The sequence below is a fragment of the Pelophylax lessonae genome (genome assembly GCF_965119305.1).
Source record: "Pelophylax lessonae genome assembly, chromosome: 1".
NCBI lineage: Eukaryota > Metazoa > Chordata > Amphibia > Anura > Ranidae > Pelophylax > Pelophylax lessonae.
The window spans coordinates 728,625,892-728,653,036 of record NC_138768.1 but is presented as its reverse complement, the minus strand read 5'-3'; the positions used below and the strand labels follow the sequence as shown (position 1 = coordinate 728,653,036).

Genomic DNA, 27,145 nt, shown 5'->3' with positions numbered 1-27,145 from the left:
GTGGGAATCAGGGCGAACGATAGTCAGAAAATGTTTTCAAATTTTAATTTAAAAAATCTGTCAATTAAGACCCTAAATTCATATCTGTCCAGCAGGTAGAACATATTTTCCAGTGTCTTCCTTATCTTCAGTTAAACAAACCCTGTTGTTTACAAAGCCCAATAGCTCAGGCTAAAATGACAAAGCTGCTAAATTCACAGATGTGTTTTTCTCATGCAGTGCAGTGTAATTTAAAGGTTTTTTTTTTTAGTGTTGAGGAAGGGTTAGAGGTACTGTCAGTTTATGGTATTCTGTGTCCTCGTCCCTGTACATGTATAACGCCTAAAGAAGGGATCTAGGTTATCCCAGAAGCTTGCATCTTTATTGACTTTAGTTAGCTAATAAAGGGCATCTCCTAAATGCTAAACCTTCTGCATTAATTGCTGATTTACAATACTCTTCTTCTGATATATATATATATATATATATATATATATATATTAGAAAACCCAATGTAACAGTTAAAAATGTGTAAAGATAAATAACCATCATAGTTTATCGTTGAAATATGCTTTTAGTTTTTTTTTTAACTTGGATTCCTCTATTTAACTAGATGCTTAGGTCATTCGAATAAACACAACTGGTCAATGTCTCACATATTCATGGCTGGGCATTCAAATAATTTTTTAATTTTTGCCACTGTAGTCCAGTGATGAGACAAAATGATTATATTTGGAAAGTATTACAATACATAATGTGACCAAGAATTGAAATACAGAAACAAGTATGTGTTCCTAACACAAGGAGGGGGTTGATGAAAGCTTTACTGTGAAAATTATTTGAAGATTTTTGGGTACTGCATGGCATATCTGATGGTTGTACCCAGTCCCAGAGGGTGCTTGCATATGGCCAGTAACAACCTCTATACATGCATGCTGGCAGTTTGCTATTACAGATCAAATAACTTGACACTCCTCACTCGTCATCCAGAATTCAACATGCAAAATAGGTAAGAAGAAAATGGCTAAGCAATGGAGTGCCAAATTGGATGTTTAAAAATAATAATAATAATAATAATAATACCAGTTACTATAAATAGAAATCACAAGGCTCTCACAAACTGAAAAAGTAGTTACACTACAGGAGATGGACTTACATTTTTTAAGCTGCTCAAACATATCTACTTTGCCATAGACTTACCGTAATGTTCTATTTACTTTTCAAATATTTTTATTGAAAATAGTCATTGAACTGGATTAAATATCAAAAAATGTCCATACGGCATAAGTAGTAATGGTATAAAAAATTATCAAATTGAAACAATATTGAGAACATCAATGGGAATGTAGGCCTGAAGAAAAAGACTGCCCCCCTGGGACAGCGAGGAGGCGGGGGGGATCAACCTCCCCCCCAGGCACCCCAACTGGGATCTATGTGCGCCAGGGAAAGAGATAGCCCCACACCACCCAAAAGGGAGTTGCAGGCCAGCGAGATAAGGTTTGAGAAAGTGTGCTCAATAATAATATAATGTACGGCATACATAAAACAACAAGAAGTAATGTTATATTTAGTAATCAATGCAATAATATTTGCTTAATTACAATATGTGCTTCTCTGCACAGGTATCAGCCTGGATTGGGATATGAGAAACCAAAAGGTGCTCCAGAGAAAGAAATGTTATCTGCATCAGAAAGGGAATCAATGATGAACGAGTCTCAAATCATGATGCTACAGGAACAAGGATTTAGTTTTCATTCTCTTATGTATCCTGCCAGTGTGCCAACAGAACAGTCTGCCTCTGTGGTCAGCATACTAGTGGGGCTGCTGGGTAAGCTGGAAATCTGTGTTTGCTTCTGCCTATTAAGTTATGTCAGATCCACCAAGTGTGGTAAGCAGCTGGGCGCTAATGTTTTTATCCAAGTAACATCCCACTACTAGGGTTGAGTAAATATGTCCCCAAATTTCATCCATATAAATTAAACTACTCTGCTGTGTTTTACCAGTTTTTCCATTACAGTTTACATTTTTGCATGGCAGAGAAAAGAAACCCTAATAGGAACATTATCAGCCTATTACGGTGTAATACAGTGTTTTTTTAGTTTTTTTTTGAAAGAAGAGGAAAAAAAAGCCTGCTAAGTTCCCCAGTATTTCTCCTCCCTTTCCATCCTAACATACATCTAGAAACGTGCCAAAGTAAAAAACAGGAAAATATTTTACTTAACCACTTAGCCTATTTCTGGCACTTGTTGTTTACAAGTTAGAGTCAGTATTTTTTGCTACAAAATTACTTAGAACCCCTAAACGTTCTATATAATTTTTTAGCAAAGACCCTAGAGAATAAAATGGCGGCCATTGCAATATTTTATGTCACACGGTATTTGAGCAGCAGTCTTTTAAATGCAATTTTTTGGGGAAAAATACATTTCACTGAATTTAAAAAAACAAAACAGTAAAGTTAGCCCAATTTTTTTGTTTATTGTGAAAGATAATGTTACTCCAAGTAAATAGATACCTAACATGTTACGCTTTAAAATTGCAGGCACTCGTGGAATGGCCACAAACTACTGTAATTAAAAATCTCCATTGGCGACCGTTTCAAATTTTTTAGTCATTACCAGTTTAGAGTTACAGAGGAGGGCTTTTGCTAGAATTATTGCTCCTGCTTTAACAATTGCAACAATACCTCACGTGTGACTTGAGCACTGTTTACATTTGCAGACGTGACTTACGTATGCATTTTCTTAAGTGCGTGAGCATGCGGGTACAGGAGTGCAGAGTGAAGAACTTCCTGCGCCTTTGTGTCTACACATGTTAAATCTAGCAAGTTGCAAAATACTTTTTTATAGTTTAGATTCACTTTAAAGCAAACTAGGGTCTAGTCTTCTAATACTGTGACTGGAACATCCTGCTCTTAGTTTTCTGTGGCTCATGTCACTGTACAGAACTAAAGGAAGTGTCTAGCACCAGTGTTCTCATGAAGTGTATACCCATTGTGCTCCTGAAATACTTTTACACCAGGGTAGTGTATGAAGATATAACCCTGTGCAGCGCCCCGTGACCACCCCCCTCCCAATTTCCAGGGCCGGATGTTAGTAGCCAGTCCTGAGCACTTTGAACACAGCAGCCCAATCACTTCATAGCCTCCCACCATGTAAAGCGGCAGGTTTCCTTTAGGCGTGTAGCGTACTCCAGTGTCGATATTGACCTCTTTCAGCCCAACATGGCTAGGACCCATGCCCAATGCAAAGACTTTCTAGTCAGAAGTGCAGACTCTGAAATGCGCCATGCTTCTCTCTTTATAGCAGTCTCGCAGCACGTGGATCAAAGATGGTTGTGCACATGACTGTGACTGTCTTCTCCATGTTAGAGCAGCAACCCCTCCCCCTGTAAATAGGATTGGTCCAAATGCGCAGTAGAAACTTCAGCGCCCACCTCTTTCTTCCAACAGCGTGCCAAAACTCTTCTGGAGTCTGCCTTAACCCCTTCAGCATTGGCATAAAGTGAAAAAAGACAAGTCTGATACTCTCCCAAGAGCAAAAAGACAATTTGGTTTATCCCCACATGGTTCAAAAGGACAAAAACACAGTCTCTGATGCACAAAGATATTACTTGCCACTTTCCCATGGAGCCAAACAAAATTTCTGTGTAACTGCAGTCTGTTGCTTGGGGCAACCACAGCACAAATAACGTAGAGCCCCACGTTGGGTGCCAAAATGTAAGGCCCTCCCCAACCTCCAGAGGCCTGGTGGTGACCCCCGGAGACAGGGAGGGACAACATTCCTCCTCAGGGTGCAGGTTAATAGGCATGGAGGGTGGTGTACAAGGTGGAAAGGTGGGCGCCAGTTACTTTTATGCTTGAACAAAGTTTATTTCTCACAACAGGAAAAAATGTGCACAGCTAGTCTTTATTTAGTATCCCTATGTGTTGTGATTCTTTTCATTGGGCCTCCATTTATTTTTTTATGTTGGTCACAAAGACGCTTCCCAAATCAGTCTGGAGCACCTTCCCAACCACCCCTACACCAGAAACATGGGACTTTCAGAAAGACACTACAAACAGGATTTTGTATTAATTTTCTTCTGTTCCTTTTGCTATTGACAAAACCATTGCAGGTACTCACACATTAAAACAAATTTGAAATCCCTGTTGTTGCAGAGAATGAGAATTTAGATTAAAGATGGATGGCGGGTGGCTTGTTAGGACTTCATAGCTACATAATTAAGCAGATATGCAATATCAAAGTAACAAGTACTGCCTTTGGTGCATGAATCATAATTATGGCCCTTATTATATTGAATTAATTTATTAATGGGATTCTAAAACCAGCAAATGAATAAAAGTACTTGTATATTTCTTTCGACAGCATGCATTATTTGTGCATTAAGTGTCTTGACGACGTATGGAGTGACAGCAATAAGCAATGTGGAGGCATGGAGTGTCGCTCTTCTTGCAATATTCGTCTTACTCATCTGCTTTATTGTGTTAATCATCTGGAGGCAACCACAGAACCAACATAAAGTTGCTTTCATGGTAAATTTCTCTTATACTAAACAGTGCTTATTTACCATTAACACTGAACTCCAGACAAACAGCTAAATGCACAGATGAAATATGTAGCTGGTTTACATGCCAAGATTTGTATTTCTGTTCATCCAGTACTGAGATTTACATAGTTCTGCTACACAGCACAGCCTGGCAGGGGAACTGATCTTTCTATGCTGCAATACATTAAAGTGGGTTGTAAACCCTCACATATACCCAGTGCAGTGAACAGCCTCAGATGATACACAGAGATTAAGCAAATCCTCCTACATAGGTTTTACTTGTTCATCTGCAGCCCTTTGTTTCCTACACCCCTTCAAAAGGGCAGAATCGTGTTAAAATTCCTCTACATCTGTTAGTATCACAGAGGAGGGGGCAGTTACACGTGTGTGAGAGCTGATTGGGAGAAAGGAAGACACCCCCCCCCCTCCACACAGCAGAAGAACTGTGTTGTAAATAGACAAGCTGTGTGCTGAGTTCCCTTCCCAACACAAATTTTATCTCGTGTCAGGAAAATTTGTCATGACTCACGCCAACAGGAATGAAGCACCAGAGATAAAAGACACTTAGAGCTTTGGAGAAAAATGAGTAAACACTACAGATATATGTGCTTTGCTCAACTTTCATGACTGAGGTTTACAACCACTTTAACATTTATAGGGCTTTTCATCACCATACCCTGTGACTGGACAGTGGCAGTGAAAGGAGAAGCTCTTTCCTTTCTAATAGGATAGTCCTTGCGCTGTAGCACAACTGATTATGCTGCTTTCCCTCCCTCTTAAAAAGAAAGACCACCTTTGTGACCAGGTTTCATGTTACACCCATATTCCCAGTATATCATTACATACATCAGCACCTCCCCACCTCAAATTACCCCCCCCCCCCTCCCCACACACACACACACACACACACACACACACAGACCTAACTGAATAAAATGGGGTTTCCTCCTGGTAGTTCCTTATTTTCATTTGAATTTAGTGCAACTGTTGTAATAGAACAGTGCCTATAAAGTCAATTTTGTCCTAGTTTTTTCCCAACTGTTGTAATACATTGTTTACATCCTCCAGCCCCATAAATGTAGGTCCGCACCTCATTAGGCACCTGAGACAGGGGGAAATGTCTGCAATAGCCTGTGCATTGCATTTATGATGCACAGATAGCAGTTGTAATGCTTTGCAGGCTCCAATGCAAAAAAAAAAAAATGTGCATTTTTTTTTCTCTTATTCAAATGAGTGCATTTACAGTGGCAAGAAAAAGAATGTGAACCCCTTAGAATGAACTGGTTTTCTGACATCATTTGTCAGAACAGAAATGATCTGATTCTTATCTAAGTCTCAAAAATAGACAAACACAACTTGGTTAAACTGATAACACAAACAATTCTAAATCAGTTTAGAGTTCAGCTTTAAAATATCAATAAACCCAAAAATTATTGTAACTTCCCCATTTTTAATGGTAGCGCTCTGCAGGCTGATCATTCATCTGCAGAGCTGCCACATGTCTGTGCATGCTACTGTTATGTGTTTCAAATTGAGATATGACATCCCTGTTCCCCTCACCTCCAGCATACCCACATGATATAATTCCCATAGCAACCCTGCCAATTAGTTTCATCAGTCCTCCCCTTAGTTTACAACCCAAGCCAATTGCACTTCTCTGGACCCTATTGTGTACTCCTGAAAATGCCTGTGTGTTTGCATGGCCCCTTGCAGTCTAAAACAGGGGCCCATATGACAAGGTAATAACACAGGTGCACAGTTGGCAGTTTTCTCCCATATTAGGAAGTTCTTGAATAAGGATCTTCATTGCAAGATCACCAGGCAAAACAGGAAAGTTACAGACTAAGCAGTTGTATACCCCGCTTGGTGATTTTTACCTACAGGTAAGCCTATAATAAGACTTACCTGTAGGTAAAATTAATATATCCTAAACCTACACAGTTTAGGAGATATTCACCCTACATGCAGCTGCTGACATCAACGGTGCATGCGCTCTAAAGGTCCGGCATATCATGCCTGAACTTCAGAGCTTCTTGCCGGAACAGAGGGCTCCTGCGTGCATGCGCTGGAGTGACGTCGTCGCGGCTCCGGCCACTTACAGTGCCGGGGCCCACGAACCCGGGAGAAATGCCGGGGGGAACATGTCAGTCCCCTCAGTGGTGATTGGGGTCCACTGTGGGGGCTTCATTCTAAAGTAAGTATTTCATAATGTGCTAGTATGCGATGCATACCAGCACAATATGTCATTGTCTTGCAGGGTTTTTTTTTTTTCAGTGGTTTACTACCGCTTTAAAAAGGCTTTCAAGCAACTTTTGAAATGATATTAAAATGCAAAAATGTATATACGATTTTGGTGATTGGGGTTAGATCTACTTCAGGGCATCTAAAATTCACACAGGACAGAAAGCCGGATCAAAATGAATCTTGGAAAAATATGTAGCTACAGATACAAGATGTGTTTAAAATCCATTGTTTGGTATTACTTGCTAAATTGTGTAAAGCAAAATGTATTCATCTCTTCTGTAGGTCCCACTCCTACCTTTTCTGCCAGTTTTTAGCGTACTGGTAAATGTTTATTTAATGGTACAGCTAAGTGGTGACACCTGGATAAGATTTAGCATCTGGATGGCTCTTGGTAAGTAGGATTACAATTTAAAGTTATGTTTTAGGCAAAATGAGTAGTCTTTCCATGCAAAAGTTGGAAGAATGGAAAACCTATTTGTGATGTATTTCCTCTAGAGTTGAATGTGCAGCTACAGGAGAGTACTTTGGGTGAATGCTTGACCATTGGCTTTAGCAGCCAGCCAATGGGAGTCATGTTGATATGGCATGGGTGCCTGAAGGCCCTGGTAGTGAGGAGGTTTGTGAGCTTAACCCCCTTCTAACCATCGGTGCCCCACATTGTGAGACCGATATCGCAGCATGGGGCATCCCATGTACCTTGCCTGAGATGTCACTGAAGAGGAGTAGAAAGAGTTTGAGGCGTTGGGAGTTGATAAGCTCACGAACATGTGAAAAGTTATAAAGAGAAGACTACGGCACTGTTGTAATACCACTAAAAGAGAGAAACAATTTTGATTATTTATCCAAACAAAAAACTCATTGTGGCATGTAAGGTTTGGTGAATTAGAGTACAAATGGTGGCTGTACCGCTTAAAAAGGTTCTGAGTACCTAATACAAATATAAATACACAAAGAAGAGGGCACCTCCATCTAATGTAAATTATTTAATTTATTTAAGTAAATGTCATTTGAGATAGAAAGAAAAGAAAAGTGTTTGCACTCACTTATTAGATATGGCTGTAGTGCGTGTAATCCTGTGAAGTATCAGTAACATCCAGGCTAATGGCAACTGATGGCTGGAGAGGCTGGTATAAGCAGGATTGATGCATGTTGGAGGCAAAACGGCAGCTGATGGAGAGTGTCAGGACAGCTGGGGTGGTGTGCTTGAGGATGCTGCAGTGCAAGCTGACAGGCAGTATGGCGGCTTCTGTGTCCTGTGTATTTTCGTTTATGGTGGATTCGATGAAGGCTGTAGTGTTGCTGGGAGCTGGAACGCAGGCTACCCTGCAGTGTAGCGGCGTCCAGGGGCGTGGTTATGCATTTCAGGGCATTAGCTAATGGTTTGACAAAGGAACGGAGCTCTGAAACGTGCAACCACGCCCACACCCCCCACCAACGAGCCTGGTCGACCATATCAAGGGGGCTGACTGGATCTGTACACTGCTAAACTGAAGGGTAGCCTGCGTTCCAGATCCAAGCAACACTACAGCCTTCATTGAATCAACCGCAGACTAAAGGACACAGAAGCCGCTATACTGCCTGTTAGCTTGCTCTCCAGCTTCCTCCAGCACACCACCCCAGCTGGCACTCTCCAGCAGCTGCTGTTTTGCCTCCAACATCCTGTCACACATCAACCCTGCTTATACCAACTGCTCCATCCATCAGTTGCCACCAGCCTGGATGTTACTGATACTCCACAGGATTACACTCACTACAGCCATCCCCATTAGGTGAGTGCAAAAACTTTTTTCTTTTTTCTTTTGTCTCTATCCCAAATTACATTTACTTAAATAACCTAAATTATTTACATTAGATGGAGGCAACCTCTTTTTTGTGTATTTACATATAAATAGTTCACTTCTTGCGTCAGGGAGAATCTCGAAATGTCACTGGAAGTACCCACTCGGAGTTACAGAGTAGCCCAATATGAGGAATGTGCGTTAAAGAAGAGGAACGTACAGAAAGGGTTAACTGTACAAATAAAGCATGCTTGCTTCTAAGTCAGAGTACTGTCTTAGCAATGATTTCACATGACAGCGGCCTCTGCCTGTGAGTACAGGCATAAGTGACCGCTACTGGTGAGTTCCCACTTGGGCATGTTAAGTCCTGCCCACATATTAAATCTTTCATAAAATACATGAGGATATATTTGTCCTCATCCCAAGAGGTTAATGCTGTATTATGTTCATTGTTTCCCAAGCTCCATATTACATACAGCACTGCAGGTATTAAAGGAAGCAAATCCATGTGCTTCTCAGAGTATTTTGCAATTATAGTAAAACCTTGGATTGAAACATGCTTGTAATCCAAAGCACTCTTATATCAAAGCAAATTTCCCGTAAGAAATAATATAAACTCAGATGATTCGTTCCACAACCATTTATTCATAAGTCTTTCAGTTTATAGTCCATAGAAAATGATTATAACAATGTGTGTATACCATAAAATGTCCATCCACAAATGGCAGCCTCCACAAGGGGATTAGAAAATCCATCAGGAGCTACAGAGAATAAAAGAGAAAAGAGGTGCCTTTAAGTGTAGCAATATGGCTACATTAAACGAAGGTAAAACATTTAGCAACTCACATGGTTGATGATTAAAACAGGCACATCTAAGTATGCAGGCATCCGGGGTAAAGCTGCCCACACAGACCGTCCTCCGCACCACTGGCTCTCACTGCTGTCAGTCTGCAATTGTGACTAGGAAGACTTCCCTGCAGTAGAGCGATCTGAAAGTGAGGCTTGAAGCGCTCGTGGAGCGCAGCGTGGAAGGGATGACGTCGATGGCGGTGCGGAGGATGGTCTATGTGGACCGCTTTAACCCGGATGCCTGCATAGTTAGATGTGCCTTTTTTAACCACTTCAGCCCCGGAAGGTTTTACCTCCTTCCTGACCAGGCCCTATTTTGCGATTCGGCACTGCGTTACTTTAATGGACAATTGTGCGGTCGTGCGATGCTGTACCAAAACAAAATTGATGTCCTTTTTTCCCCACAAATAGAGCTTTCTTTTGGTGGTATTTGATCTTCTGTGTAATTTTTATTTCTCTAGCGCTCATTGACAGACGTAGTCCTCGGTGATACACCACCTTCGGGTTATGTTGCCTCCACAGGAGCAGGACTAGACAGGAAATTAAAAAGCTCTGGCCACACCCCAGGGGCAGTCCCAGAGGGTATATCCTCTTTCTCTCTGCCTCAGCAAATCAGTTATTTTCTGTCTAGTTAGGAGTAAGGACCTAGATACCTTGCTGGGATCTTAGGTCCTGGCAAGAATTTTTTCTTAAAGGATTTTTTTAGACAGCTTTTTTCTCCAGTGTTCCTGTGAGATCTTCAAGCAAGAAAGCTGAACTGGGCGACGGACTGGATGTTGAGATCCGGTGGTCACCCCAGTTCAGCCTACGAGCGCGTGCAGGCCATAGCTCCGCGCTGGGTCGGCCGCGACAAAGTCCCATTAAAGGACTGTCCACGCGAGTTAAACGTCTCGCTGAAACGCCAAAGACCATGAGTCACGGCGTCCGTATCGGTCGACAGCCCTCCCGCCCCGGTGGAGAGGGGTACTGTCAGGAGTTGGTGCCCGCCTGGTTCCGGTATGGTGAGTAGTATGTTCCCCCTTTCCCCCTGACGGGTTTTGTGGTGAACGCGGGCCCCTCTCTGTATGGTAAGATAGAGTCCCTTTCTATCCTACAACATGACACAGATCCTCCTACTTTGAGTGTGATTTTATGTGTGCAAAAAGCCAGGAGGCTTGGTTTGGGAGCTAACAATCTAATTGTATACATGTTTTAAAGATGTAATCTGTGGCATTCTGGGAATCTTATGGGTTAAGAATAAGCTACCTACCAGTCAGAAGCCACGGACATGTAGACTGCCTTCCTAATCAGATCTCCAGCTATTAGCAGGCCTCCCGAACGGCCATGCGGTCCGCCAGGGCCGGTACCGCCAACCACGCCATATCCCCATGCAGTGAGAGTGTTGTGTGCCCTGCAGCACACCGCTATTCAGTACGGGCCGCCGCCATTTTTTTTGCTGGATCGCACGAGCCGCCATTTTGGCGTAGCCTCGTGTCTCCAGCATGGGGGCGGCCATGTTTGAGGTGATCCAAACACCTCGTGGAGCTTGGGGGAGGCGCCGGAAGGCGTACAGAGGGGCGGAGCCGCCTCCTTTTTTCCTGGGCAGCCAGCCAAAAGACTTCCTGTTTGTCAAGACAGCGCTGTAACCTGTTGCAGTTAAACTCTGAGCATCAAGTGGTGAGCCTGGGGGTCTATCTCTCTCTCTCTCTTGATCAATAGGGATCCCTAGCAGGTAACACTAAGGGGCTTTTGTGGCGCTGGGGGTCGAAAAAAAAAAAAAAAAAAAGTTTTATTTTTTGAATTATATTATCCAGGAAGTAACTGGAATTATCATGGACCCTGCCACACATATTCCCCCACCTGTTTCCCTCGAGGGGGCCACGGGACCCGCCGGTGCACAGAGTATAGAGTCATTTACAGCAATTTTGGAGTCTATGGTGGCTCGGGTGGAGGCGGCCTGTCAGGGACGGGGGTCAAGGAAGCGACCCCCGCCTACCCCTATACCATCTGACACCTCTGATTCAGATTCAGAGGTGGTCACGGCAATTGCAGGTTCCTCTGCAAGGGCTGTTATCCCAGGTAAAGCCCCCTCAGACAGTGAGGAGGACGCTTCTTCTCCTGCTATTATTCAGGAAGAAGCATTGGTGGACGCACTAGTTGTGGCAGTGCAGGAAACCTTAAAACTTGAGGCTTTACCGGCAGAGGCAACTGAAACAGAGATTCCTTTTGGTACTAATAAGCCCATCAAGATGATGAAGGCTTTTCCTGTACCTAAATGTTTCGGTAATCAGATTAAAGAATGGACGGTACCACCAGTCGTGGATCCGCCTATTTCCAGGCTGAATAAAGCCACGGTTATTCCAGTGGAGGACACTTCGTCCTTTAAGGATCCGGTGGATCGAAAGATGGAAGCAGAGTCCCGCACCATCTTCTCTCTGATAGGGTCAGCTTTTAGACCAGTAATTGTTATTGGTCTAGTTTCCCAGACACTTACGGAATGGGCGAAAATGGTACGCCAAGATCTTAGGGGAAAAGATATTCCCCAGGAGACATCTGATTTGATGGAACAGATTATACAAGGGCTACAGTTTATCTTTGACGCAGCCTTGGACACTACTCCCTTATTAGGGCATGCATCTAAGACAGCGGTGATCCTCAGACGTGTGCTGTGGTTAAAATGCTGGTCAGCTGACCTAGGTTCCAAGAAGACCTTGACAAATCTCCCCTTTCAGGGGAATCGTCTATTTGGGGCCAACCTAGATGAAATCATTAAGGATGCCACTGGGGGCAAGAGCACTTTTTTGCCACAGGCTGCTAAAGCTAAGGGACCTCGCAACAAGCGAGGACCTTTCTTTACCGCCCATAAAGGGCGCCCGGCTGGTACTAGCGGGAAAGGCAAGACTCCTCCAGGAGGGTTCAAGAAGGGGACCAACCCAGCCAAACCCGAAGCAAAGGAGTACACAGCCTGAAGGTGCGCCCCCACCCGGTTTCAGGGTGGGGGGACGTTTTCACCGGTATTCAGGACATTAGATCGAGCATCAACCACTACTACCGGTGCGATTCTTCCCTTCCAACATTTAAGTTCTACAGGAAGCGGTAGTTACCGTTCCCTGAATAGATCTTTTCCTTTACCTTTTCCCAAGATTAGTCCCGATACCTCACAGGAATCGGATCTGGTTGACCAGATAGGCCAAGTAGCCTCTAGTCGGGTGACTTCGGTCCCTGAGGTTCAACCAGAAAAGATCACCTTTCCTGATAACTATCAGGTATCTGATAAATGTGTGGGAACAGAAAACGACCAGACTTTCTCGGATGGTCGGGGCCAGATACTTCTAGGGACGCCTGGTTCAGATTCAATCAGCGCCAGTGGTCCTAGAGATTCTAGGCTGGCCTCCTCAAGCCGGCCTGGCCGACTTGGACATGTTAGTCGTACACGTTCCGTGGGAACTTTGTCTCAGGGAGTGTCTGTGGTCTCAAGGACCAATTTACCATCATGCTTTACAGTCGCTGGGTTTAATGGCCTGGCCATTGAGACCCAAGTACTGAAGGACAGAGGTTTGTCAGCTTCAGTCATTCCTACCCTTATTAAAGCAAGGAAAGCGACTTCCAGCAAAGTCTATTATCACACATGGAAAACTTATATTGCGTGGTGCGAATCTTTAGGATTTCCTCCACGTACCTATTCGGTGTCTCGAATATTGGCCTTTTTGCAACAAGGGGTTGAGCAGAAGCTAGCCTTGAGCACCATCAAGGGTCAAGTTTCAGCATTAGCAATCTTCTTTCAGAAGCCTTTAGCTACCAAATCCTTGGTGCGGAATTTCATCCAGGGGGTGCGGCACCTGGCTCCTCCAGTCCGCGCGCCCTTACCGCCTTGGGATCTTAATTTGGTTTTGTCGGTTCTACAGAAACCTCCCTTTGAAAACATCAGGGAGATTCCCTTGCTTACTTTATCCCAGAAGGTGGCCTTCTTGGTGGCTATTACTTCTGCTCGCAGGGTGTCAGAACTGGCTGCATTATCATGCCAGTCCCCATACCTAGTGATTCATAGGGATAAGGTAGTACTTCATCTTAAGCCATCTTTTCTTCCCAAGGTGGTTTCAGATTTTCATCTGAATGAAGATATTGTACTACCTTCCTTGTGTCCTCAGCCCAAGCATCATCGGGAACATGCGTTGCATTCCTTAGATGTGGTTCGGGCAATCAGGGTATACCTGAAGGCTACGGAATCATTCCGTAAGACGGATTCACTTGTTGTGATCACGGATGGTCCCAGAAAGGGTTTGCCTGCATCTGCCGCGACCATTGCCAAATGGATTAGACAAGCGGTGGTACAGGCTTATTCTATTAAGGGTCAGAGTCCTCCGTTCCCTGTTAGGGCGCACTCCACTCGAGCGCTCAGTACTTCCTGGGCCTTTCGCCATCAGGCGTCAGTGGTCCAGGTATGTAAGGCGGCCACCTGGTCGTCAGTACATACCTTTACAAAATTCTATAAAATTGATGTGACGGCATCGGCGGATGCCTCATTTGGCCGCAAGGTTTTGCAGGCCGCAATTTGAGGAGACCGGTGGTCTACCTCGAGGGTTTTTTTCTGTTTGAAAAAAAAAAAAAAAATTGTTTTCTCTTTTTTTGTTGAGTCTCATCATTAAGGATGAGCATTGTAAACTTCTAGTTGGCACCGGTTGGGCCTTCTAGATTGGGATTTGATTTCCATTTTCCCACCCCTCAGTTGTGATACTGCTCTGGGACGTCCCGAAGGTGGTGTATCACCGAGGACTACGTCTGTCAATGAGCGCTAGAGAAAAATGGATTTTTGTAAAATCTTACCGTAAAATCCTTTTCTCTTAGCTCATTGACAGACGTAGTCCCCGCCCCTCTGTTTTTTTGAGTTGGGTTAAAATCTCTAAAGACTGCTTTTTCACATAACTGATTTGCTGAGGCAGAGAGAGAGAGGATATACCCTCTGGGACTGCCCCTGGGGTGTGGCCAGAGCTTTTTAATTTCCTGTCTAGTCCTGCTCCTGTGGAGGCAACATAACCCGAAGGTGGTGTATCACCGAGGACTACGTCTGTCAATGAGCTAAGAGAAAAGGATTTTACGGTAAGATTTTACAAAAATCCATTTTTTTTGCACTATAAATAAAAAAAGAGCTACAATTGTGAAAAAAACTAAATTTTTCACATTCTGCTATAGGACATTCCCCAAAAAAATTAAAAAAATCTAAAATTTTTAACATTTTAGGCCAATTTGTTTTCTGCTACATATTTTTGGTAACAAAAATCACAATAAGCATATTTTGATTGGTTTGCGCAAAAGTTATCGCGTCTACTAACTACGGGAAAGATTGATGTCATTTTTATAGTTTTTTTTTTTACTAGTAATGGCAGCGATCTGCAATTTTTAGCAGGACTACGACATTGCGGTGGACAGATCAGAACCCTAACTGACATTTCTGACACTTTTAGGGGTACCAGTGACATTACTACAGTAATCAGTGCTAAAAATATGCACTGTTACTGTAATAATGCCTTCGGCAGGGAAGGGGTTAACCCTGGGGGTGATCAAAGGGGTTAATGTAAGCCTATATGCCTACTAACTGTGTGTGTGGGGGGGGTTCTGTGACAGGCACAGACAGATCGCATTTTTAGCTTAGCTGAAACTGCTGATCTGTCCCTGCCTGTCTCACAGAAGATCCGCCTTTGTTTACATTAGCAGGCAGGTCCTCTCTCCATTTACCGGACGATCACGGGAGGAAGGTGGCAATCGTCGCCTCTCCTCCCGTGGCCCGCCTCCGGCTTTGTCTAAACACAGCAGGAGCGTGGCCACATGCACTCCTACTACGTCACTACGTAGTCCAGTCACTACGTGACTGGACACAGGGGGGCCGCTCTGCCGCAGTAATATTACTGTGGGCGGTCAGGAAGCGGTTAATCATCAACCATGTGAGTTGTTAAATATTGTGCCTTCAATAAATGTAACCATATTGCTACACTTAGAGGTGGCTCTTTTCTCTTTTATGCTCAGTTGTGACATTACGTTACTTGTATATAAAGACATCGCTTGTTTATCAAGTCAAAATTTGATAGAAAATTTTGCTTGTCTTGCAAAACACTCTCAAACCAAATTACTCTCAATCTAGGGTTCTGCTGTATATATAATTAGAATAGACCTATAAGTAATAAAGTAATAAAAACAACTTTTTTGTATAACATTATTACTGAATGCATTGTAAACAGTGATAAACAGTACTATGCTTTTAGTTTTGGATAGAGTAGGAAGATGCTAAAACTAGTTTTCTTTTCTGGCTGCGTCCAGTTGGGGAGGTTTTCCATTCACTTCCTATTCCAGAGACAGTGTCACTATTTTAAGAGAGTATGGGGTTGTACTGCTTTCAGGATATTTAAATAGAACTTCTTCCAATTCACAGATACAAATTAATCCAGGTATATAAAGTGTTGATATGCGTTTTATGCAAATACATATATGTAAATTAATTCAAGTATATAAGGTGCTTCTCTGTGTTTCCTAGATGTGCAAATCACTCGTGCAAATATTTCTTCATTAAATAATCACATTAATAAAATTAAATATTGTGCTGGTGTCTTAATTGCAGTAACCAAGTAAAAAGATAAATAAATCAATTGTGCTCAATAGCTTAAAGTGAAAATGTGCATCCTTAAAAGATATATATATGTGACCTTTATGCCCCATACACACATGCAGATTATCTGCAGACTTTTGTCTGCAGACTTACCAAAACCATATAATATGAGGTCAAACCTAAACACTTTCAATTTGTATGCAATCCGGCAGGCCCTTGCACTACATAGAAAAGGTAAGTCTGCAGACAAAAGTCTGCAGATAATCTGCACGTGTGTACAGGGCATTAGTATAAGTGCTTCCTTCTATACCACATATATATCTTGGTGTGACGATATAAGTGCTGTATACATAATCTTGACAAAATAAGTAAATAAATAAATAGTGTCCCGTTAAAAACATAATTAATTGGGTGATTGGTAGTGTTGATTATCTTTCTCCACCTTTAGTTTCTGTGATTGGGAGTTCTTTTCAGTGGTCAAACTTCTAAGTGCTGTAAATGCTCACCTCAATAAGGTTAATAATACACTTGTATCATTAGACCTGTGTGGTTTCCGCTGGTCCTTATCACCGTGTAGTCCTGCTCCTTCTAGGGGAATCGCAGTGTCTCCTGGTCTGTGTTAGTCTCCTTTAACTTTGGTGGGCTTCTTGTGGGGGCTTTTTCTGGATCCTCCCTTGTTCGGTTTGGTGATTTTGTGCCTCTGCTCCTTAAGGCTCATCAAAACAGTGGGGCCATCATGGTGTAGTATATAACGATTTTTTATTTATAAAAACAGAGCAGACTTACATGTAAATACGCTGCTTGCTGTATTCGGACAAGCGCTGGGGACCTCCGTCCCGTTCCGTAACGTCACTTCCAGGTTCCTACACGTTACGTCACGACACCACGTGACTTCCTCAGTGTCACTATTTTGGTGACAGTGCTCACCAGTAAAAATATGGTGGATGCACACTGTGAGGATGAAGACCGTTACAAAAAGTTGACTTGCTCTTTCCAAAGCTAGATTCAAAATCCTTCTGGCTTTACATGCATTGTAAAACCCATGGCAATTAATGTTCTGCTATTTGTGCCCTGTTGAGGAGATTTTCTTTCACTTTCTTTCCCAGAGACACAAACAGAAGTGAAAGAAAATCTCTAAAAAGTGCAGTTAATTCCCCCTCTTAGACAGTTGTCGCCCAGGTGTGCAATTGGAAGATTTACCCATCACATTCTGTTGATGACAATGGTCACTGGGTCAAAGAGACATGGTGAATATTCCCAGTGGGCATACAGAAAGCATAAAAGCCAAATTGAACTCAATCCATCCCACACTTGCACCTCAATCACCAGTGTTGCAAGCAAGGTGCTCAGTTTATAGTGACACTGTGTACATTTGATGAAAGATAAAAGCCAGCACACTAGATTTCAGTTGAACTTTTAGTAAATGTTGATCTTCTGTTAAACTGAAACCTGGCATGCTGGCTTTCTTTTTTTTTTCTGTTTAATACAGTGCATGATATATACAAAAATAATTATTATTAAACATTTTTTTCAGGTTTTCTGATTTACTTTGCTTATGGCATTAGAAATAGTCTTGAAGGGAAACCCAAAACACACGAAGAAGATGATGAAGATGATGGTGATTCAGAAAATAGTGGTTTGGAAGAGAAAACTCCAGAAAAGGAAAATGAAGAGGAAAACGCCAAAGAAAGTGATCATTTTATTTTACGTGAAAGGACAAGTGAATGCTAGTGATTAGCAAGTCTTGAAAGAATAGAAGATGCCTCTTTCATGCCGCACACTGCACCTGCATTAGGTTAAGTTGTCCAGTGTTTGATATTAAAAGAACTGTGTACAAAATGCTGGAACGATGACAGATCACAGTAAGATAGAAGTCTTTTCTGTGGATCTATGTGTTCTACCAAAAATAACATACTTGTAACTCTGTTTTCTATGTCTCCATAGAAATATGAGAGGTGTTTTGAGGTCTTGCTGCTAAAATGCTTTATTTTTAGTGTACATATCATACTGTGCAAGAGCTTTTCAGCAACTGAATGAAAGTTAAAATGTGAGAAGCTCAAATAGAAAAATGATTTTTGTTACTTTTTTTTTTTTTTTTTGATTAGGCAGCATGCCACATTCCCGAAGGTCTTTTTTTTAATTTAAATTGAATGTACAAACATAGCTTAATTATTTTTTATTAGCACTAGTTTAATATTGTATTGGGATTATCACCTTCAAATCTACACAACAGATGTTTCTCAGGAATGATTCTTAACTTTTTTTAAATGAGTCTTAACTGTGTGTTGGGAAACTTGCTTGCAGTGTTAAAGTAATTATATCAACTGAGCTAGCAAGTATGCCCATGCATATATACAGGGGCTGGACCGATTGTAGTATCTCCCAGTTTTTTAAATAATGCCAAGGCATAACCTTATAACCTTTTCTCACTCAATATGGAATATCTACAAAGTCAACTTCAATCTATAGATGGGTTATAATCTTTTGTATGCATTATCACTACTGCCTTATGTGAAGTCAGGACTGCACAATGTTTTTTACAGTTAAATAAGGCTTAGTAACCCATTTGTCCATTTCCATACTTTCCAAAAAACCAGGTCAGAGCTGAGTCATAATTTCAATAATCTGAACAATCCAGCAGTTTAATTATGTTGATATGCAGCTTGAGCATGTCATAGATAAGAACTCTGAGTTAACAGAATAAACACATCATAAATTTTTACAATTTTTGCTGATTAACCTTTGACGTGTATTTTTTTTATCAGGGGGTTAGGATGAAACAATAGTACCACACAATGTCTAGAATTATTTATTTTATTCTGATAAACCTAGAATAAAAAGCCAATATGTTTTGCGGGTTTGTACATTACCCCCTTCCTCCAAGCTTGAAGTGGTTATTGGAATGGAAAATGGTGGACATGGAGGAATAATGTGGTCATTAAATCATTTTTTCTATTGAAAAAAAGATTCATTAGCTAGCTGTGAGAACTTCTGAAGCTTGTTTCATTAGAAGGAACAATTAACTTCTTCATTTTTATCTCCATGTCCTCCAATTTTCATCCAATTCATATTCAAATCGTTAATGAATGGGGTAAAGTAGAATCTCCCAAATTGTGTTGGCTTGTATTTAACGCTTGATGTATTTATCATGGTGAGAAACAATGTTTCTCTCTAAAACTATGTGTGATACTCTTGTTTCATTCTAAACCCCTGGACCTTTTGCAAAGCATAGTTTCCTATGCCATTTTATGTGTAGGAGTTACCTAGCCAGGGTCAATGCGCTCTACATTACAGACTCTATTTCACATTGCACTGTGATAATGGACTAATAGTGGATTTGGCACCTCTCACCCGCATCTCCTGAATACTTTACATAAGGGCCTCGGAAACCAACTGCTAGCTATAGAATGAAATACTTGTTTTCAAACCAAGGGTGGATATTTTAGAAAACAACCAATGAAAAGCTCAGCTGTAATAAGCAGCAACAACTTGGGTGAACCGAAAAAGTTATTATCCTTGAACCCAATTTTGTGCTCAGCTGATGGTATTCTCTACCATGTATTCTTGGAACTTGTTCATACTAGGTGCATTGGAAAATACTTGCATTTGTTTTTATTATCTATACATTGTTTTAGGTCACTTTTTAAGGAGCCTATTTATTTGTGTTAACTGGCAGTAATGGTGACCTATTAGTAACATGGAAAAAGTATGCAAATTAGGCACGTCAGTGAGAGGTCAGAAGTCCTTTTCAGTGTGTTTTTTTTTAAACCATAGTATTAAAAAAGGTCAGCATGGCAACTGGTCATTTAGCATTTTCAGGATAGGCAATGGGAAAACAGACATAATCCAAACCACAGGAATTACAATTTAAGAGATGCAGCCCCTAACTTTTTTAGTCTTCACATGGGTTTATTTATTAAAGCTGAAGTGCACAATACAGTGACCTGTAGCTAATCACATTATAGCATAATGAACTTAGATATCTGGAAGTCAATGGATTGGTTACTATGGGTTATTTTTGTTTTCTTTATTAAGCCTTTAAAATACTTAAGTACTTAAAATCCTTAAAAAAAAAAAAAAAAAATTTCTCACTTGACTTTACCATAGTACGGTATATTTTGATTTGTTTTAGCTATTTTATTCAGTTTTGCTAATATAGTAATATTATTGTGATTTTGCATAGTAAAAATTATTTACACTGCATCGTCCACACCACCAGGAAACAATGCATTAGCTAATGCTATTCTTCAGGGTTGGGAAGCCTAGAAAAAAAATGACCCAGTTATTTGTATACCGATACATAGTCTAACACTGTTACATTATAGCTTAAACTAGTCATTATATTCAGGTATGGAAATATATTTTATATTATATGCACTGTGCTGAACCCACATGCTTTTTATGAACCAGGGTTTATCTGTTTAGCTTATATGCAAATTTGCTATATTAAAAGTGTTATTTTTGCACTTGTACATAATAAAATATTGACCCTTTAGTTAAATAGTATATACGTATTGGGTTTTCCTCAAAGACCTAAAAGTCAACTCCACTTTAGTGAAAACAATAAAAAAAGCAATTAAAAACAATAGTATAGCACAGAAGCCATATTGTATTTAATGTTATTAAAAAGTACTTATCAAACTGCAGTGCTGGAATATTCTGTACAGTCAATGTAATATGGTTCCTGGTGTACAGAAAGTCTCCAGAAATGTCTTTTCATGCTTGGGTGAAGAACTGTGCACTTTAATACAGGTCAGGTTTTAGGCCTCCTCTATAACAAAAATGTCAATTTTGGTGAGATACTGCCTAAGGGTTAATCACTTGTAAATGGGTGCAGACAGTGCAACGTTTCTCATCAGAACACAGAAAGTGCGAGCTGATTAAAGTGAATTTGTCTCTCCCATTCAGAATCACTGTGCACAGGACACTGTCCTGAAAAGAACTGATATTTGAGAGCAGAAATTAGTAGGAATCTGCAACATAATTTGTTAAAATCCTCGCAATGCACACTGATCACTCAGAGGGGATTGTTTTTTCATCAACAAAAGTGGAGTTACTCTTTAAGGAACAGCAGCTTACATTGCTGCTGTCCTTTGCTGGAAATGCTGCTGCTAAATCTCTTATCTCCCCACAGTTCAAGCACTACCTGCAGACTTCCAGTACTAGCGGTGAAGTAGTTTTGTTCCACCATTAAAACTGGGCTTGACTTCATTCAATGCTTTAGAACCTGAAGCATCTGTGAAGCAAGTGAATTGCATGAATAAGGGAGTTATAGCAGAAATAAATTATAGTATACACTTTAAACCCTGAATGCTGTTGCTTGACCCTTGGTGAAGTTCTCTTTTAACCAATATGTGAAACCTATGTTTTTCATTATTACCAAATACAGTATTCCCAAGATACAGTATTCCTATTGTGTATGGATTTTAGATTCAGCCTTTATTTATAAAAAGAACACCAAATTATTCTGCAAAAATAAACTGTAATCAAATGTAATTGTGAACATTACAAAGGCACACAGTATTTTGCTTACTATCTCCTTTACCTTTTATAACTGATATACAAAATACTCTGTTATTTAAAGTATATCTGGTGTAAGTATTTTGGGTTTAAATACTAAATAGGGATATAATTTATTTTTGGGTCACACATACATTTATGGTGCCAAAGTGGAGCAGCGTTATCATCACAGTGTTATAATTGTGACACCAGTTTCTGCTGCTAAGAACCGTTTACATATTGTAGTTAAGGCCAAATAAAAAGATCTAAATAAATGTATTCATGTAACTTTTTTTGTCTTATAACACACTGTGCCATTATGTAAATACAATAGATGATATTAAATTAGTAACATTGATTAAAAAAAAGAATTGTTAGTATAGTCCACACATAGTAAATAGTATTTTAGTTTAATTTTTAGAATTCTGGTATTAAAAAGTAGCAATTCCAGCTATCAGTTCTTCATAAAATGGTGTAATATAAAAGGTTTTTGGGGTTAAGTAATGAAATCAACTACATATTTAAAAAATAGAACTGTAATTAATGCTTTAAGAATTTTAAAAAAATCGGAAAGATTTTTCATATATTGGTAAACTTGCAGTTAATAAACTTCTCCTTTTAAAGTTGCTGGGGCTATACTGATTGTATGGGACAGAACAGACAGTTTGTTCTTCAGACACTTTAAATAGTGTATCAGGTAAATGGGCTTTCAGCTCCTTTCCTTTAAAGAGGTATGGAACTCTGCCTAACCCATCGAAAAAGAAAAATCCCTAACATACATAAAATTGTTGTTATTAAACGTACATGTAAGAGGGAATCTTTCAAAACAATTTGGGCTCCTCAATCTACCTAACCAGAGCCTGCACATAATTTTACATGAAAAATATATCTATTGCTATCTAGCAAAAACAAAAGCTTATCAAAACATTACTAATTAATAGCATCCAAGTTTACTTTATGACCTATAGCCAAACCATCTATTTTTCATTGACCTGTCCCCTACTGTAAACATAACTCTTAAAAAATACATCATAATGTGATATTTGTGTATATTTTAAATATATTACATATAGTAATATAGGAAAAACTATTTAACAAGATTGAAACATGCTTAATAAGATTAGTTGAAAATACGTGTTTTAATATAGTGACTTGATATCATAGATTTCTTTTTATATATTAGTATGATATATTTTATGTTAGTGTAAAGTATATTGAATATAGTCAGAAAATACCCACTGATTTATTCCAACTCAATAACAACTTTTATTACAAGTCTTGATGATACTGTGGTGGTGATTACCTAAAGGCCATGCATCTTCTAACATATCTTCCGAAATATTAAAATCTAAATTCAGCATAAATTTAAGCCTCATTATGGTCTGGGGGCAAACATCCATTCTTGTTAGGTCCTACTAGTTCAAAGTTCTAGTACCTTTTATTTAGGTGGGATTTATGGTAGTTTGGCTTAGAAAAAAATATTCTAATGGATATAATTTATAAATTTATAATTTAAGAATAAACTATTTATTTTAGCTATACTTTGAAGCAAGGAAAAGTTTGTAAGGTTAGAATAAAATGACAGCCTTCAAATAATTACCCCACTAGACTAGTTGTACTATCACTGTAATTCCCTTATTAAAAGCAACAGCGTATGAACTTCTCTCATACACGTGACACGTGGGTCTATAGACTATTACTTTAGTAGACAGCCTATATTATTCTGTGTATATAAATGAAATATTGGTAATATCATTGTTCACCATGGAAAAGAAACTGTCAATTCTTCTGAAATTTAGTTGAGCTGCCATTGACCAAGAAGTACACTGCATACTGGGATATTCGGCCCCAAATGCTTTATAAATCTAGTAGGTAGTTTTAGTTTTTCTTTAAATAATGGCAGCTATTTTAAAAACTATTTTTAATTCTACGTACCTTTTTTGTCTTTAAAAATAAAATCTAGGGGTAAAAACGTATTATAATTTGGCCACCTTCTAACCAATTCTGAATATAAGTAATCATTCATAATTAACGAATTGTCTTAATTTTCAGTTAGAGAACATGTTCTTACATGATAATTTAACAGTGCAAATTCGTGTGGGAAACACAATGGTCAACAAAAATATGTACTTACACTGTCCATATTACATTTTTCTCTCAGATCTACTGATAGCACAGCATAAACAAGGTAAATACATCTATAATGAATACCTGGTCAGCTTCTAGTAGAAATATGGTGGATGCATAGGCAAGGCAGCTTTCAACAGGCTGACCATTTAACTATTAAAAACTGTTATCCATTTTTGTTGCACAGAACAGCATTGCATTTTGCTCCATTGTTCAAATAAAACTAAGTGTATATTTCATATTCTTTCTTATTAATTATGCCCTTTGTTTCTGAGATTAATCATTTATACAGCTGGAAAATATTGGCATTTCTATGGGCGATAGCAATTAGATGTTTAAACTTTTCAGCTGCACTGGGCAACACAAATACCATTCTTAAATAAATATAAAATAAATATAATACGTATAAATCACCCTATTTAATAATATACAGTGAATTTTATTTTTAAGGTTGAGTTCCAGGCAAATGTAATGAATATACTTTCAATAGCTTTCAGGTCAGTGAGCTGTTTGTTAAAAGTTTTAGAAATGTGTCACCTCAGACAGTTTATCACCTATGTGACAAAATCCTCTCAATGCATCCATTAATTTAAACATTGCTCTGCAAGCTGACACAGGTCAGAAACATTTAAGATGTAAAGATAGAAGAAACTGGTTTTAAATGATTTACACAGCAATGCTGCAGACTGCTACCCCTGCAGTATTTTAAGAACCCTACCATTTAACACAATATATTTTTCACTATCTTACTGCTGTTGCAAAACATATTGTCAGGTTTCTTTGCCACAATTTATTTTTTGCCATAATTCTAAAGCTTTAAAATGTCACTGAATTATCACAGAGTTATGGCTCTTTCTGGATATGTGGTGTTTTTATTGTCACACAGTTTTTCTAAGCTATGTACCTTTTTTTAGTATTTAAAACAAGCCAAGTCCCCTATAAAAACGGTAAAGTTTTACCTTAGAAATTAGTTATTACTTCTGCTGTTTAATAGTTTTATGTGTCAAATGCTTAATGGAAGAAAGTTTTATTTGTTATGTAATGTCTAGTTTTTTTGGAAAGTCAATGTGCCTTTTATAGTGCTGTCTTTTGTTTTAAATACGTTCTCTTTGCTTTAAAAAAATAAGCCAGCAAATAAGCAGATCTCATATTTATTACAGTTTAGCCTATTATAGTAAATTCTAGTCAGTGGGGGCAATACTTAATACTCACCTACCTTTTGAGGCCCAAGGTAAGCCAGTCCAGGGAGTCTTATACCAGGGTCTTCAGAAGAGCTGGATACATGCAGTTCCTTTTTTTTTCCCATTTAGCCAGCAGATTAAAGAAAAAAAAAAAAACACAGATTCCTGCATCCACACAAATGAGGTAGATGGGGGAATCCCTCCTGGCAGGACATTGTATTCTGACAGCGGGCACTCAGCACTGTCAGAATACACAGATCAGCACTGCAGCCAATTGGCTGCAGTTGCTAATCAAAGAAGGTTTTCCAGCGGGTACGTTTAACAGAAGCTGATCAAACTATTGGCTTCTGTCAAACAGGTAAGGCTACATACAGATTGAAATTCAGCTAAACTGACTGAATTTCGAATTCATATGTACACAGCTTTAAGAATACACTGATGACACTATCATTCATATAGGTTTATTTGAAATCTGTACAGGCTCTATATACTTCATGAATACACAGACTAGCACAGGCAATCAACACCATCAGTGTGTTTTTTACTATGGGTCTTTTTTGTTGGCTTGGGAATTTCTAGTTTTTCTGTAACGCTCTGCCTTATTTGATAAAGAGAATTTATAAAAATAAGTGCAGTAACTGGTAGCAATTATTTCAATTCAGTGTGCTGATCAGACCAGCAAAAAAAAAGCTTCTGATTGGCTGTTATGCGTTACTACATATGGTTTGTATATACTTTCTTTCTTTATTTTGTTAAGGACTTAAACAAAATATATTTTTTATGTCAGATCTCTTTTTACATGTCTTGCTTTCTTAAAAAAGTAAAAAATGTCTAAAGAGATAAGTAGCATACACAGAACTAAATTAAATATTATGGTGACCCATGCCTTATCAAACAGTTTAATCTGAAGGGTCAGTGAGAAAGACTTTGTTTACTGCTCTGTCTGTCTAGCTAGCCCATTGTGCTTTTGGAGTCTGAGAATGAATTACATAATAAGTTTTGGTGTTTTTATAAAACAGGTGCTCTTTAAAATGAGCTGAGCTTCTGCATTTCCTTTGCTTCCTACACTTCCTAACCACACAGACATGGACATCATGGGGGAATGCATGGATAGACTTCTCTAGTAGAGAGAATGCCCAACACTAGCCTATTTCAGGTATGGTGGGACCTCAATGAAAAACACTGCCATTTTTTGTAGAGTATTGTTACTTATCACTAGTTTCCTGTACAGAATGTCCACAGGCTGGTCACCCGCCATGTATAAAACATGCACCTTTGTTGTCTGCCAAATTTTGTGCAATGGATTGAGGACACAAATCAGACTACTGGTGTGTGAATTGTATGTTTGGTAATTTTACTCATGTGTATTGCTGCTTTTCTACAGATTCCTGTGATGTGAACTACAAACATGTGCCAGACTTATTTTTCCTTTATTTCAGTTTTTCCCCTTCTCATGCTATATAAGACACGTGCATCTTGTTATAAATATATATCTGTCAAAATGTAAGCAAATATTTTCATTGTTGTAATATATGCTTTATAAAACCTTTATCCTGTACTCTTTCTGTATTTTTTATAATATATAAAACTTGAGAGAAAAACCTCTTGTGTGTGCTTTTCAATAATGCTTCATTTAAATGCACATATTGATATATAATACAAGAGACAAGAATAAAATAACATGTTCTGTACATAATTTTATTTGGTGAGTAGTGATGACATCACCCACATTTTGAAAGTAGTGGTACTCTTTGCCATGGGGCTCTGTGTGAAAACTTTCCATTACTCACATCGAAACCACTCTGAAGTTTAAGAGTGGCCAAACTCAAAGAAAAAAAAAGAGTAACCCTTCTTAATCATTATAAAATTATAATAATGTGTCTGTGCCCTTTGTTTAGCTCTAAAAACGTTATAACTAAGCTTCTTGTGCAGCCTGGCAGTCACCAATAGTGTGGTAAACTACTACGTGCGTCCAGGCGCTAAATGTTATACAACCAGGTGGCAAATGGTTAAATTAGTAAAAGGGGAACTAAAACACCCAGGGTAGTTTTATGAACGATACAAACAACAAAAAGGTTCACTTGATCCAGCGCTGGGGGATTGTTCAATAAAACCCACTAAATGCTTGTAGTGGCAAGGAAATTTATGAGAGTGGCAATACCACATATGTTATAAAAAGGTTTAATACACCGAATGTAAAGTCAAAATGTCCATATAATTAAATAGAATAAAATAAAAGCTGACAGCCAGTGACACTGTATACCAGGAGTCTTCAAACTATGGCCCTCCAGTTGTTCAGGAACTACAATGCCCATCATGCCTAGTCATGTCTGTGAATGTCAGAGTTTTACAATGCCTCATGGGAT

The 27,145-nt window shown here is 39.4% G+C and overlaps 1 protein-coding gene across 2 annotated transcripts in view; it reads left to right on the top strand.

Annotated features, from left to right (window-relative positions):
* SLC7A2 (solute carrier family 7 member 2) overlaps positions 1 to 18,721 on the top strand; it is a 78,757-nt gene extending 60,036 nt beyond the window's left edge. The window contains exons 9-12 of one of the 2 annotated variants that reach the window (XM_082265002.1): positions 1,602 to 1,807; positions 4,344 to 4,510; positions 7,051 to 7,159; positions 17,507 to 18,721. In XM_082265002.1, the coding sequence (XP_082121128.1) occupies positions 1,602 to 1,807; positions 4,344 to 4,510; positions 7,051 to 7,159; positions 17,507 to 17,703 (679 nt within the window). In that variant the 3' untranslated portion in view covers positions 17,704 to 18,721. The remainder of the gene's footprint in view (positions 1 to 1,601; positions 1,808 to 4,343; positions 4,511 to 7,050; positions 7,160 to 17,506) is intronic. The other variant, XM_082265003.1, reaches the window with a different exon arrangement.
* The last annotated feature ends 8,424 nt before the right edge of the window (positions 18,722 to 27,145 follow it).